Source organism: Sinohyriopsis cumingii, chromosome 4 (genome assembly GCF_028554795.1).
Source record: "Sinohyriopsis cumingii isolate HCF-2022 chromosome 4, ASM2855479v2, whole genome shotgun sequence".
NCBI classification, from domain to species: Eukaryota; Metazoa; Mollusca; class Bivalvia; order Unionida; family Unionidae; genus Sinohyriopsis; species Sinohyriopsis cumingii.
This window is the reverse complement of record NC_142964.1, coordinates 53,444,816-53,462,410: the sequence shown is the minus strand read 5'-3', so window position 1 is coordinate 53,462,410 and position 17,595 is coordinate 53,444,816. Positions and strand designations below refer to the sequence as shown.

The 17,595-nt window shown below is 35.9% G+C and overlaps 1 protein-coding gene across 1 annotated transcript in view; it reads right to left on the bottom strand.

The window, feature by feature from the left end:
• The window catches only part of LOC149801171 (uncharacterized), a 44,601-nt gene that overhangs the window by 17,383 nt on the left and 9,623 nt on the right, over positions 1-17,595 (bottom strand). The window contains exons 4-5 of the mRNA XM_089955199.1: positions 11,080-11,185; positions 8,629-8,831 (exon numbers count right to left, since the gene is read on the bottom strand). Of these exons, the coding sequence (XP_089811325.1) occupies positions 8,629-8,831; positions 11,080-11,185 (309 nt within the window). The remainder of the gene's footprint in view (positions 1-8,628; positions 8,832-11,079; positions 11,186-17,595) is intronic.

The window sequence follows — 17,595 nt, the reverse complement described above, 5'->3', positions numbered from 1 at the left end:
TGATACCTAAAGGTAAGATCAGCTTCACAGTGTATCCATAGTAACGAGTATACATAGCCGCCATTTATAAACTGTCATAGTGTCATTTGGTAAAACAATGGATATTGAGAAGTTTTGGTCTAATATTGACAGACTTTTACATAGAAAATGTATAAAATCTTCAGAAAAAAACACATGCTGGTTTTGGAGAGGGGCATTTGATAAAGACGGCTATGGCAGACAGAAAGTTGTATGGCCAGATGGCTCAATATCAGTTGTGTCTGCTCATAGACTGTCATACATGCGACAAAATAATTTATTTAAACACAATATACCACGTATGGATGATTATGGTCACCTTTTAGATATTTCACATATATGTCATAATAAATCATGTATAAATAGTAAACATCTAGTTCTAGAACAACATGCCATAAACCAGGATAGAGAACACTGTAGGACTCAAGGAAGCTGTACCGGTTGCCATAGACCACTTTGTGTCATATAGGTAATGCAGGCTTAAGTGATTTTTGGTAATTTATTATTTACATGGTCTTCTTTTCCCCTTTTCTTTTTGACATTTGGCATTAATAGCCCTTTCTTGTAATTTTTTTTCTCTTGAAATTCTTCATACAATTTATAAAGATAAGTTCTTTTCTCACACCTTCTTCTTTTAAATGCCATTGACTTTTTGTATGCTTTATATCGTGTAAAAATTCTCTGCTCCTGAGCTAGTCTTTGAGCAACCCTAGTTCCAGATGAAATGCTACAGCCAATTGCATTGCATAGTTTTAGTATGGATTCCCCAGGCCCATTATTTAAAGAGTGCACTGCACTGTGTGCTCTACCAGGAAAATTTCTTGTCCATGTTATACATCTTGGTAATGAACGCCTTAAAACCCTATTTGCTGCCTCAACCTTTTGAGTATTTGTGTTTAATTTTGTTTTTTCCAAATTTAATGGTCCCAAACGATAATTAATACAACCCCGCAATATGCCCTCAGAGAGTTTTGTTACATGCATTTTAAAATTAGATGGCAAGTATGGACTTTTCTCCAACCAGTTACCATTGCATGCATATGAATTACACTGGTCAACAGTGAAATCATTACTGACTTGAAAAGGCCCTAATCTGTAGTATTTTGGTGTGCCGAACACGAATATAACCGTGAAAAATTTGTATTGGCTCTCGTTTTGAAGATATTCATATACCTCATTTTCTATGTTTCACTGTGTAAATTTCTCCAGTAGGACTGCAGCAACATCCGGAATAATGATGTAACATTGCATAATACCATCATGCTCACATCATCCACAGTTGATTGCATCATTTTCTGATGCAATGCAATACTAATGCCATGCGGCTGCTGAAGTAAGTTGACGTCAGCAGTGTACTACACATGTGTAGGCCTATTATACTAATGCCAGGCGGCTGCTGAAGCTGACGTAAGCAGTGTACTATATAAAGCCCAATCAGATAGGTTCAGCATTTAAAATATTTTAGACGTTGTGCGAGACAGTTCAAGCTACTGTTACATAAAACTTATTATTTTATCCATTTACGTACAATAAAGAACAGTAATGCCTCGAAAGTGTGTTAATACCGCGGACAATTTTTGCTATATTTGTGGGGAAGTGACATTTGCCAACCAGAAGAAAAGTATCAATTCTCAAGTGAAGAAGGCATATCATCTTTACTTCGGATGCAAGGTTGGTGACCAAGACAAGCCTTGGGCTCCGCATATATGCTGTGCTACATGTACAACACTGCTTTCACAGTGGTTGAATTGCAAAAGGTCATCAATGCCGTTTGCAGTCCCAATGGTGTGGAGAGAGCCAAGCAACCACCTAAATGACTGTTACTTCTGCTTGGTTCCTCCTCTTTCCGGCGGAATAACGAAGCGAAAGAAGTCGAGAATAGTCTACCCAAACATTCCGTCTGCATTGAGACCAGTTCCACATGGTGAGGGACTTCCTATTCCAGAACCTCCAGCAGAATATTCTCTTGATTCATCTGACGAAGACAAAGGTGAGTCGACCTGTTCTTCTCCTGGTCCATCAGCATGCAGTGATCCAGATTTTCACTGTGGTGCATCATCAACCCCACACAGAATAACACAGGAAGAACTAAATGACCTGATTCATGATTTGGACTTATCAAAGAACAAGGCAGAATTGCTAGGATCAAGACTCCAACAATGGAATCTTCTAGAAGAAGATGTCACAATTACTGCATATCGAAAGCGCCACCAGCAATTGGAGCCTTTCTTCAGAAAGGAAAGTAATCTGATATTCTGTTCCGATATTGAGGGCCTCATGAATGCTTTAAAAATCACTCATGACCCACAAGAATGGAGACTATTTGTGGACTCTTCGAAACTGAGTCTCAAGGCTGTGCTTTTGCACAATGGAAACATTCTTCCATCTATTCCAGTAGTGTATGCTGTCCACATGAAAGAGACATACGATAACTTAAGGCAGCTACTGAATTCCATTGAGTATAACAAGTACAGCTGGCACCTCTGTGGTGATTTGAAGGTAGTTGCCCTTTTAATGGGACTGCAGCAAGGATATACAAAATACATGTGTTTCTTATGCGAGTGGGATAGCCGAGCAAGGGAAATGCACTACATGAGGAAGGAATGGACTCACAGGCAGAATGTAGCCATTGGAGAGAAGAATATCCAACACCCAGCTCTGGTTGAGGCTCAGAAAATCTTGCTACCACCCCTTCACATCAAACTAGGTTTGATGAAGAACTTCGTGAAAGCCATTGACCGGACTTTGCCAGCATTCCGATACCTGCATGAAAAATTCCCTCGACTCAGCGAAGCAAAGATTAAAGAGGGAGTTTTTGTGGGTCCTCAGATTCGAGAGCTTTTCAAAGATGACCGGTTCAACAACTTGCTGGAAGGTGACGCGAAACAAGCATGGAATGCTTTTCGCCTAGTTTCTACAAACTTCCTCGGAAATGTTAGGGCAGAAAACTATAAGGAACTAGTAGAAGACATGTTGATGAAGTATAAGAAACTTGGCTGCAATATGTCTCTAAAGATTCACTTCCTTCATTCCCATTTGGATTTCTTTCCTAGCAACTGTGGTATTGTTAGTGATGAACACGGCGAACGTTTTCATCAAGATATCGCAACAATGGAACAAAGATACCAGGGAAAATGGTCCACTACAATGCTGGCTGACTACTGCTGGACACTCCTCAGAGATGCTCCCGAACAGCTGTACAAGAGACAGGCGAAGAAATCTAAGATGTAGTCAATGACTTGATTTTTTATAGGTAGGCTATTACAGTTGACCTTTTACTATTGGAATGCATTTCGTTATGTAAACATTAATTTCTTGCAGATTACAAAAAAACTAGAGCCAATTTTGCAATTTGACTGTCATATTCGTGTTCAGCACATAAAAATTGATAAGAATTGACTAATTTTATTTCAGTAACATGACTTTTGTAAAAATTTGTTGTCCAGTGTATCAGTACACAGACTATGATCTCCTTGGTAACACTGTACAATAGCATCTACACTGTATGAAAGGCAACCCTTGACTCTGTCAGTATCCCCATTAAGTTTATTAAAAGCATTTTCAAACTCCACCTGACACCGCTGACTCAAGTCAATGGCAAACCTTTGACACATTTTTTGTCTAGCAGCTTTGGTAAGCCCTGGCATCATGTGAACCAAATTTGGGCACCTTTTTATATATCTCCTATGGTTTTCAGAGAAATGTCTTGTGTCAATAAACTGTTTAGGGATAGTCTGAGTGATCCCCTCATTGTATAGGTTGACTGCAGCCCTATAGCTGCTTGTATCTGGATCAGTTGTTATGTTCCGCACTTCAAAATTATCTTCTTTTAGGTTGAGAAGACATTCCGAGGCCCAAGTTTCCTCATCACCAATATTAGTTTCCATACTTATATTTGCAGTGCAATCACAGGTCTTATTTGTCATATTAAGTTCATCTGATTGGTGTTGTATGTGATGAGAACACAATTTATTTTTAGTTGTTAGGGCAATAATGTCATTCTTTGATGTTACATTTTCAGCCTGTAAGTAGCAAACTTGTGTTGCTGGCTGAAATGGAGTTTTTCCAACACCAGAATACAAAGGACTATTGTATAAACCATCTCCTTGTACATCAATGATATCAGGTGGATTTCCCCTTGCGATATTAATTTCTCTTAGCTTTTGTCTCCGACTTCTCATATCCAAAATATTTTCTTGTATGATCTCTTTACAAATTTTGTTTGAAACCTTTTGCATCCCCTTTGTGGAAGGGGCAGGAATACTGGCAGACAAGAGTAATTTCCTTAGGCCAGCATTTCCCATGGACACTTGTGTCAGCCCCACTTGTAGCCCTCTATTTATACTGGCTGCTTTGCGTCCAGGATTTTTATTATACATTTCTTCATACAGATTAAACATTGCTGATTTATAACTGCATGTGTTGCATATTGCCCGTTCTCTCCAACCAAGGCCCCATTGTTCCTCAGACTGTTGGTCCCATTTCAAAAACCCCAAACACTTTGGGGATATTTGTGCATGTTCTCTGAAGACGCTGTTCCACATTATTTCATTCTGATGAACATTTATAATGCGATTAGTGGATGACTCCTCATCTCTGACAAAAAACAAGAACAATAATAACTACCCTGAGACTCTCTGCTGTACTTATATAAAGATATATATATATATAGATCTTTGATTATGTAAACACTCACATTCTGGCATTGTAATTTTCTTTGATTTAGTGCATGTAATTTAAATCACTTTTATGTGAAATGACTTGTATGACATGGATAATTAAGACATGAAAAGAAAATTACTACACATGTGTAGGCATCTCATTAAGTTATCTCCCTTCATAGCACAAATCTTTTCAAGAAATAAAAAGTTACATTTTCAGTACTTTTTCTGCCAATAATCAGAAGATTAATGATACAATATTACAGTATCACTAAATAACTATGCAAATTATAGTAAAACTGCTTCCATAATTTGTCAGAGCAAAGCTTACTGTTTATTTGTTTGTTTTGTTTTTTTTAAAATTATTCTTACACCAGTTTAATTGAAGCCAATTAATATGAACTTAATGTGTATGACCCATACAAATTGCATATGTCTGTATGCTTTACATTATTTACCCTTTTATTACAGATGGATATGCACACTGTTCCACCTGAAGTCTTGATGCAGGTAGCGGGCGTAGCAGTACCGGTGCCAATGGATTCTCATTGCTATGATTTGGCACAGCCTCCACATACTGATCTGATGTGAGTCTTATAAACTTTCTATTCTCTGTTTTCTGATCATTATTGTTGTCGTATGTGAACCCTTTATTGTGAGGTACATGTCCCTTTTGGAAACACACTGTCCTCCTGTTTTTAACTTCCTTGGATTTGCCAGGCTTAGTACTTTTTCTTGGCATTTTTCTGGTCTTGATTCCCCAAATTATTAAAAATTCCAATCCAAAGTGGTTAAAAGTTGTACTGTATAAGGTATGATTACAGTGTGGCTTATTGTATGAATATTAGTTACTATTTAGGGGAGGAAAGTTTGTTGTTTATGTTACAGAAGGGATGGGGGAGGCTGAACTGTGTGAAAGGACTGGGGTTAGTGACCCCATTTATTAAGAGGCAGTGAAAGTTGTTGATAGCCTAGACAATTTTTTAAGATTGGGTCATATCAACCTGTCCCTGATGTTAAGTTCTGTGTTTATGAAACAAATATAAAGTCCTTTATTTTAGATCAAAATGTCCTTTTAAGAGTAGAACAGGTACATGCTAACTAGTGCATTGACCTTTGACCTTGCTATTACATAATATGACATAATGTGATTTATCCCATATTGCCAAAGTGAAGTTAGTTAAGTGTTGATATGAATAAGACACAACTCATAGTTAAAAGAATTCATTTTATTTCAAAATATGATTTTGCTAGTGAAGCTAAAGTATGAAAACAAGAGTTGAAAACAGCTCAATGACATTTCTATACACATTCATATAAGACATAGCTTAGCAACTCATAAAACTGTTTTTCACAAGTGAGACTAAGTACATTTGTTACTTATACAGTCCCGAACCATTTTGCAGATTATAGGAAAAATTAAGGTTTGCTTTAGGTATAACGGTACCAATTGCGCAAGACCAGGTGGGCGGAGCCTAAGGTGTAGGGAAGATTGCATTCAGAAATAAAGAACAACACTAGCTGTGATTGGTGCATTATGTAAGAGTTATACTTTCTGTTAGGCTTAAAAAAAAGTGTAGCCTCTTGGCAACATGTGAGTGTATGTTAATTTCTATTTAGATTATATTTTATATTTTTTATGATTTTTTTAAAATATGGTACACATGGCTGAAAATGTGCCTGTTGTGACTAGATAACTCTCACCCCTGTCTAGTTCCAGTGGAGTTATCTCTCTTAAATGCAATGGAGTACCTGGTACTGTCATTGTCAAATTGACAATCTAACACTGCTCTCTAGAAAAGTGTGTGACATGCATGCTAAAGTAGGATAGAAAATATATTTATTTCCCCAAACATTAGCATTAAGGTTTATGGAAAAACAATTGGTACCGTGATACCATAATTGATGGTGGACTGGAATCTTTTGAAAATTGTTTTGAAAGATCTTCATTCTAGGATTCTTTCTATCAATTTTCTTCGGGTTCTATTCAGTGGTTTCAGAAAATCATTTAAAGGTTTTCATATTTGAAGTAATGATGGCCAGATCTGAAGGTGGATTGGAACCTGTAAAAAAAAGTTTGAAAGGTCTTCATTCCAGGATTCTTTCTGACAAGTTTAGTCAAATTCTATTGAAAGAATCATTCCAAGATCCTTTCTGACAAGTTTAGTCAAATTCTATTGAATGAATCATTCCAGGATCCTTTCTGACAAGTTCAGTCAAATTCTATTGAATGAATCATTCCAGGATCCTTTCTGACAAGTTCGGTCAAATTCTATTGAATGAATCATTCCAGGATCCTTTCTGATAAGTTCAGTCAAATTCTATTTAATGAATCATTCCAGGATTCTTTCTGACAAGTTCGGTCAAATTCTATTGAATGAATCATTCCAGGATTCTTTCTGACAAGTTTGGTCAAATTCTATTGAATGAATCATTCCAGGATTCTTTCTGTCAAGTTCGGTCAAATTCTATTGAATGAATCATTCCAGGATTCTTTCTGACAAGTTCTGTCAAATTCTATTGAATGAATCATTCCAGGATTCTTTCTGACAAGTTCGGTCAAATTCTATTGACTGAATCATTCCAGGATTCTTTCTGACAAGTTTGGTCAAATTCTACTGAATGAATCATTCCAGGATTCTTTCTGACAAGTTCGGTCAAATTCTACTGAATGAATCATTCCAGGATTCTTTCTGACAAGTTCGGTCAAATTCTATTGAATGAATCATTCCAGGATTCTTTCTGACAAGTTTGGTCAAATTCTATTGAATGAATGATCAGAAGCTTCAGCTGTTTCAAGATTTTCAAATTTTTGTAACATGATGGTGGATGTGCATGCATCTTACAGGTTTTCCTGCCAACATGCTTTGTATCTTCATTCAAATTCTATTTAGTTGTTTGGAGAAGTGATTTAAAGGTTTTTCCATTTGTAGCACCAGTGGTTATATCTAAGGTTTGGTCAAATTCTACTGAGCTGTTTTCGATAAGAAATTACTTGAGGTTTTCTCTATTTATAGTAACACTGGCCGTATCTGATGGCCGATTCCTGACAAATCTGAAGATCTTCGTGCCATTCTATCAAGTTTATTCAAATTCTATACATTGGTTTTGAAGAAAAATTATTTAAAGTATTTTTTACCCATAGTGGTCATAATTTACAGTGGCTGACCATCACTTCAAAGACCATCATGAGCTGACCATCACTTCAAAGACCATCATGAGGATACCGTTGAGTTTGGTCAATATCAGCTGAGTGATTTTTGACATATAATTTAAAGGTTTTTCAATTTTAGTAATGGTGGCCATATCCGATAGCTGATTTGCACCATTTGTATAAAATTGAAATAGTCCCCATGCTAGAGTGATTTCTGTCAGGTTTGTTTAAATTACACTCATAAGTTCTGGAGAAGAAGTTGTTTAAAGATTTTACTATTTTTAGTTATGGCAACCATTACATATAATGGATCAGTAAGCCTTGTAAAAACGTGAAAAGTCTAATTGCCAAGATGCTTCTGTCAAGTTTAGTCCAATTCTTTTCAGCTATTCTGGAAAAGTCATTTAAGTGTTTCCATTTTAATTAACAGTGGCTTTCTATTTTTAGTACTAATAACCTCGAGACCATCTGAAATATGTTCTGTTCGCCTTTCAACTATCTGAACTATGTAATTCCCTTTTTGTACATAAACAAAGTCTGCTTTGTGCAAACCAAAACGTACTCCTTAATTTTATTCATATATTTAACTGAACTATGGCATTTCCTTTTTGTCCCAATATAAAGTCTGATGTGTGCAAACTAAAAGGTACTCCTTAATTTTATTTATATATTTAACTGAACTATGTCATTTCCTTTTTGTCCCAATATAAAGTCTAATGCGTGCAAACCAAAAACTACTCATTCACTTAATTCTTATATCAAACCATACTTAGACTACAGCTTATGTCATGATACCTTTCCTCCTTCATTTTGCGTACACGTTCTGCCCTGAGTCGATTTTCCTCCTGTCTTTTCCGATCAACTTCCTCCATATCTTTGGCTATGCGATCTTCAAGCTTTTGATATATCTGACCGATGATGTTACACAGCCAAGTCAAGCCATTCTTGATGTTTGGGTCTATCTTCTTTCCAGTGCCCTTTATTGCACAGCAAGTTACCTGCAATATCATACAATCATAATCCCTTTTATTGTATAAACTTTTAAGATTTTTAAAAAGTCATAGGAGCTATTTTCTTGCTTTTTGGTTTTATTATAATTTTCTTCCGTCCAAAAAAGTTCAAACCAACATTTTAGATTCTCTTTCATTTTCGTTTTATGCTCCAACAGTAGTAGAGATATTTATTTAGCATAAGGTAGCCATCACTTGAATGCAACCAACACCTGTTTACACTACTTTTTAGAGTGATAATTCTCCAATCTAAGGACTTAGTGTGGCTCAATGAACTGTTTATTTTGATTCAGTTGAAGGCAGCAATTTAATTGGAAAACAACTGTAAAAGGTTACTTCTCATAGTTGAATATAAAGATAATAGTAAAACTAAGACAATATTCTGTAGTCAGAACAGTGCATACAAACTGAAAAAGGAAAAATGACTCATGAAATGGAGACCTTGGTCAAGAGCAAGGCTGAAAAGAAGGTCAAAGTGGAGATGTGGATTAGACTATGTGGTGGGTAGAAACAACTGCCAGGACATTAAAGGAATAAAGAGAGATCCTCAAAAAACAGGATTCCTACAAATAAAAGATGAGGAAATTAGATTGGACCAAAAGTGATATTTATAATAACCAGCATAAGTAATCAAAAGCACCTGTAAATTAGTAGTTTGTATACAGCTATTTCTTGCTTTCTGGAATATTTCATACAAGACTCAGTAACTTAACTGAAACCAGGGTTTTATTTTCCTATTTTAAGAAAGTTGGGCAAGTGCTTGTTTTCATGCTATAATTACTTTATCTACCTATATCGGTCCCATCATGCCCTCTGGGCATATCGGTCCCATCATGCCATCTGGGCATAATGAATATCTTGATTCCGCCCCTCTCCATATGTTTATTTAAATCCTGTATCACACCAACCTGTAGTCATTGATAAATGTTGTATCTATTACAATTTGTTACAATTTGACTGTATACTGGGCTAAGCAACCAAATTATTGGCCAATCAAAACATATGAAACCAAACAAAACTGGCATTAATGATTGACACTGTTTTAAACAGCTTTGTTATATTGTGTTTACTTAAGCCAGATCCTCACGAAAAACTCACCCTTTGATTTTAATCAAAAAAGTCAATCCAATTAAAATAACAAAAGGTTCTATACCGACTTTAGTGTTGGTACCCTTTATGAACTGATTAAAAGGATTATTTAAGTTTTAATTGATTATACAGAGAAAACACTTCTACATCTGATATTGCATTTGAAAAAACAATTATGCTAATTAAGGAACTGTATCTGTTCATATCTAAAAGACAAAATGTATTTTATGAACATATTAAAATTAGTTGTCAAGCAAGGTGATATTTACTATGGGAATAAAGTGAGTTGACTAAATTATTTTCACAATGAAGTTAATAAAAGATTTGGAGAAGGAAAATTCATGTGAAAGTTGAGGGGTAAAATGTATGACTTCCACTGAGTGTGAGGAAATTATTTTTCCAAAGAGACATAAGCCAGAAGCTGTGGCAACAAACAATGTCAAATATGACACTACCAAGAGACTAAGTAATTTTCGGCTTGACTCACAAGGAAAAATGTTTTGTAGTTATTGAAAACAATATCTCAGACTGGCACAGGTTGGAAATTAAACCAATGGTTTTATCAATGGATGAACCAATTAAGTTTCAGAACAGTTCTGGACCTCAAAAGGCCTGTGCAGCACATTATAGGCACGACATGAGCCAGCATGTGTAGAAAATACCTTAAGTTAGATTTGCTGACACTCCACAAGGAAAGACATCTTTCAAAACTAAATGGGAAAATAAAATGAGAGGTCAGTTTAACACAGCCAAGGAGATGAATGGGGTTGAACCTGGTGCTAATTATATGAACAGATTCAGGCAATGACATCATTCAATCAATCAGAGAAGAAGTTACGGAAAGCCTGAGTCCCAGTAAATTCTTTTCCATTCTTGCTGATGCAAGTAGTGATGCTACCATATCAGAGAAAGAAATAGTGTACACATGAGACATGGACAGAGGAAAACTGAAGCCTCTGATGTAACAAAATGTTTAACATAAAACTAAATTCTCTAAAGTAAACATTAGGAACATTATTTTGTTTGTTCGTTCTAAGGATTAAAGTTAATTCTTGACAAGAGTATTTGCAATTCTACAGGGGCACTTGTTTTGGCAAACTAGTTGTTCCAGAGTCACTCTTCTTCCAATATAAGCAGCCATACTTACAATGTTACATGGGCATTTATTTTGGTTGACGAGTTCTTCCAGGGACAGTGCATCACAGATATCCACCTCTTCCATGTGTCCTTCTATATCCTGCTTGTTGGCCAGCCTGTCAAGTAATGTCATAGTCTTAATATTTGAATCATTCAACATGTTATGGGATAAAATTCATACATTTACAGATATGCAAGTATTTGATATATGAGGATAATTAATTATCACATTATTTATGCTAATATACACTGTGCTTTCGCTATATTTCATGGGGTAACAATTTTTGTGGACTTTGTGCTTGCTATGAACCATAATTTAAAGACCCAATGAAAACTGACTCAAATGTGATGCAGAACCCCAACCCCAGTTATTGGTTTTCTTATACATAAATTCCTAGAGATTAATAATGTTTAGCTATTTGGATCATTAAATGATGTAAGTCCAATGAAATATAATCATTTCAAGTAGTTTATATTATTTCAATGCAAGACTATGTATATAGTGTCTGGGAACTGTTTTTTCCACTCACTGTCTAAAATCCATGCATTTTTAATCCAAAACAAAATCAAGATTATAACATACTAAAACAATTCTTCAAAACATAAGTTTTATTTAAACTTGATCTATACACACAAATCACAATTCATTACTAAAGTTCACACTCAATGATATTTGCAAAAAAACACACTGAATAAACATCATGCCAAGCAAGTCTTCTGGTACATGTACACATAAACATCATGCCAAGCAAGTCTTCCGGTACATGTACACATAAACGTCATGCCAAGCAAGTCTTCTGGTACATGTACACATAAACGTCATGCCAAGCAAGTCTTCTGGTACATGTACACATAAATGTCATGCCAAGCAAGTCTTCTGGTACATGTACACATAAACGTCATGCCAAGCAAGTCTTCTGGTACATGTACACATAAATGTCATGCCAAGCAAGTCTTCTGGTACATGTACACATAAACGTCATGCCAAGCAAATCTTCTGGTACATGTACACATAAACGTCATGCCAAGCAAGTCTTCTGGTACATGTACACATAAACGTCATGCCAAGCAAGTCTTTCGGTACATGTACACATAAACATCATGCCAAGCAAATCTTCTGGTACATGTACACATAAACGTCATGCCAAGCAAGTCTTCTGGTACATGTACACATAAACATCATGCCAAGCAAGTCTTCTGGTACATGTACACATAAACATCATGCCAAGCAAGTCTTCTGGTACATGTACACATAAACATCATGCCAAGCAAGTCTTCCGGTACATGTACACATAAACATCATGCCAAGCAAGTCTTCCGGTACATGTACACATAAACATCATGCCAAGCAAGTCTTCCGGTACATGTACACATAAACATCATGCCAAGCAAGTCTTCCGGTACATGTACACATAAACATCATGCCAAGCAAGTCTTCCGGTACATGTACACATAAACATCATGCCAAGCAAGTCTTCCGGTACATGTACACATAAACATCATGCCAAGCAAGTCTTCCGGTACATGTACACATAAACATCATGCCAAGCAAGTCTTCCGGTACATGTACACATAAACATCATGCCAAGCAAATCTTCTGGTACATGTACACATAAACATCATGCCAAGCAAGTCTTCTGATACATGTACACATAAACATCATGCCAAGCAAGTCTTCTGGCAATACAGACTGACTTAAGAGTCATCTTACCATGAGCAACTTTCCTCCACGTCTAAAGCTGCCACAGCCTGATGACAGCATTGAAGAAGAGGCAGTTGTAAAACTGTTGGCTGTCTTGGCTCTATTTGATATTGTACACTTAGACAAAAATATGTATTTTTGTATCAACCTTAATACTGTTTGATTTGTGCTCATACTGACTATAGTACTGTTCTAACTGTTCAAGCCAACTGAGTTTGTTGTCAGCATATTTTACTTTTTTCTTTATCTTTGATATTTGTTGAGGCTAATCCATGAAATAAAATATCTATAACAATGCAACCTTGACAGCAACAAACCCATTACAACTATGTGGAAATCTCTGGAGTGAGAGAGAGAGAGAACGAATTTGAGCCTGATGAAATCCATAAACTTGAATGCACACTAAGAAACCAAGAGGAAATCAAGTACTGATAGTTGTTTATATCTTTCTCTGGGCTTTTGCTACCAATGATATAAAGTTGCAATGGAGACAGCCACATAATAAATTCATGTAATATATTTAAAGCTTTCTTTTAAAACCAATAATATGGATCAAGAATATAATTTTAATTATTAAAATTTCTGAAGGTTTCTCTTCTTCTCTCTGTCTGTGTTGGTTGCTCTGTCAACTAGTAAGTTTATGTCAACTGATCATGAACTCTCTTTGAATGTATGATGGTAAAACTGACATACTATTTAACTAACAGAGAAACTGAGTGATTGATGATAAAAATCTAATATCAAGTCCCCACCCCCAATGGATTCAGTTTTTCTCCCCCCTCCATTGTCACATGTGGAGAAAAAAATCCATGAAAGAAGATCATAAAAGATTTTGTCTATGGAATGCAACAATGTCTCTGGACCTATGATGGTAAAATTGGCAGACTAACCAACAAACAGAGAGAGAGAGAGAGAGAGAGAGAGAGAGATGATAAAAACAATTTTATGGTCAGTAGCAAATGTAAAGCGAATAATAAATAATTTATATCAACTGTAAATAACTTTAAAGTTTTGGGATACCTCTTGTTATTTGCTTAATTCTCAACTTGTTTCACTGTGCATGCCAAGATTCAAATGTCCATGCTTTCCATGATTGGGAATCAAATGTCCATGCTTTCTGTGATTGGGAATCAAATGGCCATGCTTTCCATGATTGGGAATCAAATGGCCATACTTTCCATGATTGGGAATCAAATGGCCATGCTTTCCATGATTGGGAATCAAATGTCCATGCCTTGTGTGATTGGGAATCAAATGGCCATGCTTTCTGTGATTGGGAATCAAATGGCCATGCTTTCCATGATTGGGAATCAAATGGCCATGCTTTCCGTGATTGGGAATCAAATGGCCATGCTTTCCATCATTGGGAATCAAATGGCCATGCTTTCCCTGATTGGGAATCAAATGGCCATGCTTTTCATAATTGGGAATCAAATGGCCATGCTTTCTGTGATTGTGAATCAAATGGCCATGCTTTCCGTGATTGGGAATCAAATGGCCATGCTTTTCCTGATTGGGAATCAAATGGCCATGCTTTCCCTTATTGGGAATCAAATGCACATGCTTTGTGTGATTGGGAATCAAATGACCATGCTTTCTGTGATTGGGAATCAAATGGCCATGCTTTCTGTGATTGGGAATCAAATGGCCATGCTTTCTGTGATTGGGAATCAAATGGCAGTGCTTTTCCTGATTGGGAATCAAATGGCCATGCTTTCCCTGATTGGGAATCAAATGGCCATGCCTTGTGTGATTGGGAATCAAATGGCCATGCTTTCTGTGATTGGGAATCAAATGGCCATGCTTTCCATGATTGGGAATCAAATGGCCATGCTTTCCATGATTGGGAATCAAATGGCCATGCTTTCCATCATTGGGAATCAAATGGCCATGCTTTCCCTGATTGGGAATCAAATGGCCATGCTTTTCATAATTGGGAATCAAATGGCCATGCTTTCTGTGATTGTGAATCAAATGGCCATGCTTTCCGTGATTGGGAATCAAATGGCCATGCTTTTCCTGATTGGGAATCAAATGGCCATGCTTTCCCTTATTGGGAATCAAATGCACATGCTTTGTGTGATTGGGAATCAAATGACCATGCTTTCTGTGATTGGGAATCAAATGGCCATGCTTTCTGTGATTGGGAATCAAATGGCCATGCTTTCTGTGATTGGGAATCAAATGGCAGTGCTTTTCCTGATTGGGAATCAAATGGCCATGCTTTCCCTGATTGGGAATCAAATGGCCATGCTTTCGCTGATTGGGACACTGGCAAAGCAATCATCACTGTGCTCTACTTACTAATTTAAACCAACTCTCATGTTTAAATCCCATGTGTCTCATTTATTTAGTAAACAGGAAATGAAAATAAAAGTTCAAAAACAATGCAAATAACCAATTTCTAAACGGATTATGAATAGCTACAATGATGCAGAATTACATTTTCTGGGAATCACTGAGGAGGATGTGAACAGCTCACTCCCTAACATGCAGCTGCCTGTAAACAATCTTACACTCATTGAAACAAAAGCATGCGTATTTGTATATGGTATAAATAAAGTATATACACAGTATGTGTTCTGCACCTTTGATATGTACCATTTGTATAGATCTTTCAGTGAAAGGAAACTTGGCAAGCCTTGTTTCCTTTAATGAAAACAATTTATCTATATAATACATATATATGAGGATCAAAGCTATATGATTGCTGTATGGTGGAAAAGTAGTTGTGTTATTACAGCAGAAATGAAAGTCACCTTCTGTGCCACTGTGACAGACATAGAGTGGAGCCTAGTTAATCCGGACTCTGTTTATCTGGAAACCTCGCTATCTGGACATAATTCAACGGGAAGGGAATTCATAAACATTAATTTGCTCCATTAATCAAGATATCCGTGTTCCGGATCCGGAAATCAAAATCGGGGACCAAAGTGTAAAATTACTTTAAAACTTGTATTGATAATCTGGAAACAATCTGTCCACAAATAAGAAAGTTCGAAAAATCATATATGAAAATAGAGTCAGTCAGATAATACAGATTCACATACGCAAATTTGTAGGTGTGTCAATTTATCAATCTCTGATTGGTCAAATTCTAGTGGTATGTTAAAGTTATCAATTGATCATGTGATCATGTGTGTGGAAAAACTAAGTAGTGTGACTATACTGTAACCAGCAATTGTATAAACAATGTCTTTTTTAGCTAGTCACTGACGGGGGTGTTAATAATTAAATAAACACACTGGGATCAAATTGTCCATGCTTTTTGACATAACATATGGTAAATAAATTAAGTGTGTCATTGAGCCTCTTTGTTGTTTACCAATTGTATGTTTATTGACGGCTGTACAAATACAGTTGATTGATTTAAGCTGTGGACAGTATAGGGCTTCATTTCCAAATAAAATGGGGACATCAATTATCAGCTCATTAGCAGCTATAACAGCTGTAAAATACGACTTACAAAAATGACTGCATTTTATTAGCATAGCCACATTAATTTTGTATTCTGAGTAGACGTCAGCAATATTAATTTCGTATTTTGAGCAGACGTCAGCAATATTAATTTCGTATTTTGAGTAGACGTCAGCAATATTCACCTGTGATGACATAAAACACAATAGTGATGCCCTTGAGAATCTATGGTCACTATCAATAATCATTGCAGATAGACCCGCCAAAGAATCCAGGCAAACAAAAGTTACAGATTTCTTCAGGAAATTCACATAATAAATGTATGTACAGTACTTATATTTACTGTACATGCATGTACAAGCACATGTTATAATAATGTGAAATAAACACATGTCAATAAATGTATTAATTTATTTCAACCATTATTAAATACTGAGTACATTTACAGCTAGCATGTGTGACGTGTTCGATGTGATAATTGTCTAACCTTATATTTACTGTACATGTATGTACAAGCGCATGTTATAATAATGTGAAATAAACACATGTCAATAGATGTATTCATTAATTTATTTCAACCATTATTTAATATACAGGACATTTACATCTAGCATATACATGTACATGTATACGGTATGATGACATTGTAAAATAAAAATGCGCATGATTCAATTATCTGGAAAACTCTTTAATCTTCTCATATTCACTGGGAACAAATGTGTCTGGTTTAACGAGGCTCCACTGTATCCATATATTTTCATCTATCTGCTGTGAATTAATGTTATTTTTGAAGATAAAATGTTCCTCTCTGAGAAGAGATACAAGTTAAATCCCTTTTCATTAGGGTCAGGGGGTCATTCAATATTCAAAACATGTCTGTAAAGGCAGGCAATGTATTGGTCATGAGTCACAATGAATAGCCACATAAGGCTTCTTTGGATTTTCTGTTCATCACAGGTGTCTCAGATAAGCTGACTGTCTTTTTAATCTTGGTAAGGTGGGCAATTAACTAATCCATATAATGTCAAACTAAGATCAATGTAAGCCAGCAATGTTTTCATTTCCAGGATGGGTTAAAGTAAGCAAGATAAAGCAATCTTGTGAGAAACATAAAATTTGGGAAAGAACAACATATACCCATAATTAAAATCTTGTTGAACAGAGCACATAAAACAATCTTGATAATGTAATAACAATAATAATAACAATAACAACAATAATAATAATAATAATCTTTGGGGATGGTATTTGTTCAAAAGTCAATTTTAAAAAGTGAATCTGTACATAATGGTCACATTTGAACAAGTACATAAAAAATATATTTATTTGCAAGGCATCTATAAGGCACTACCAGCCTACAAAACCATGCAGTGGTGTATGACTTTTATGAAGCTTATAGAAAATCTT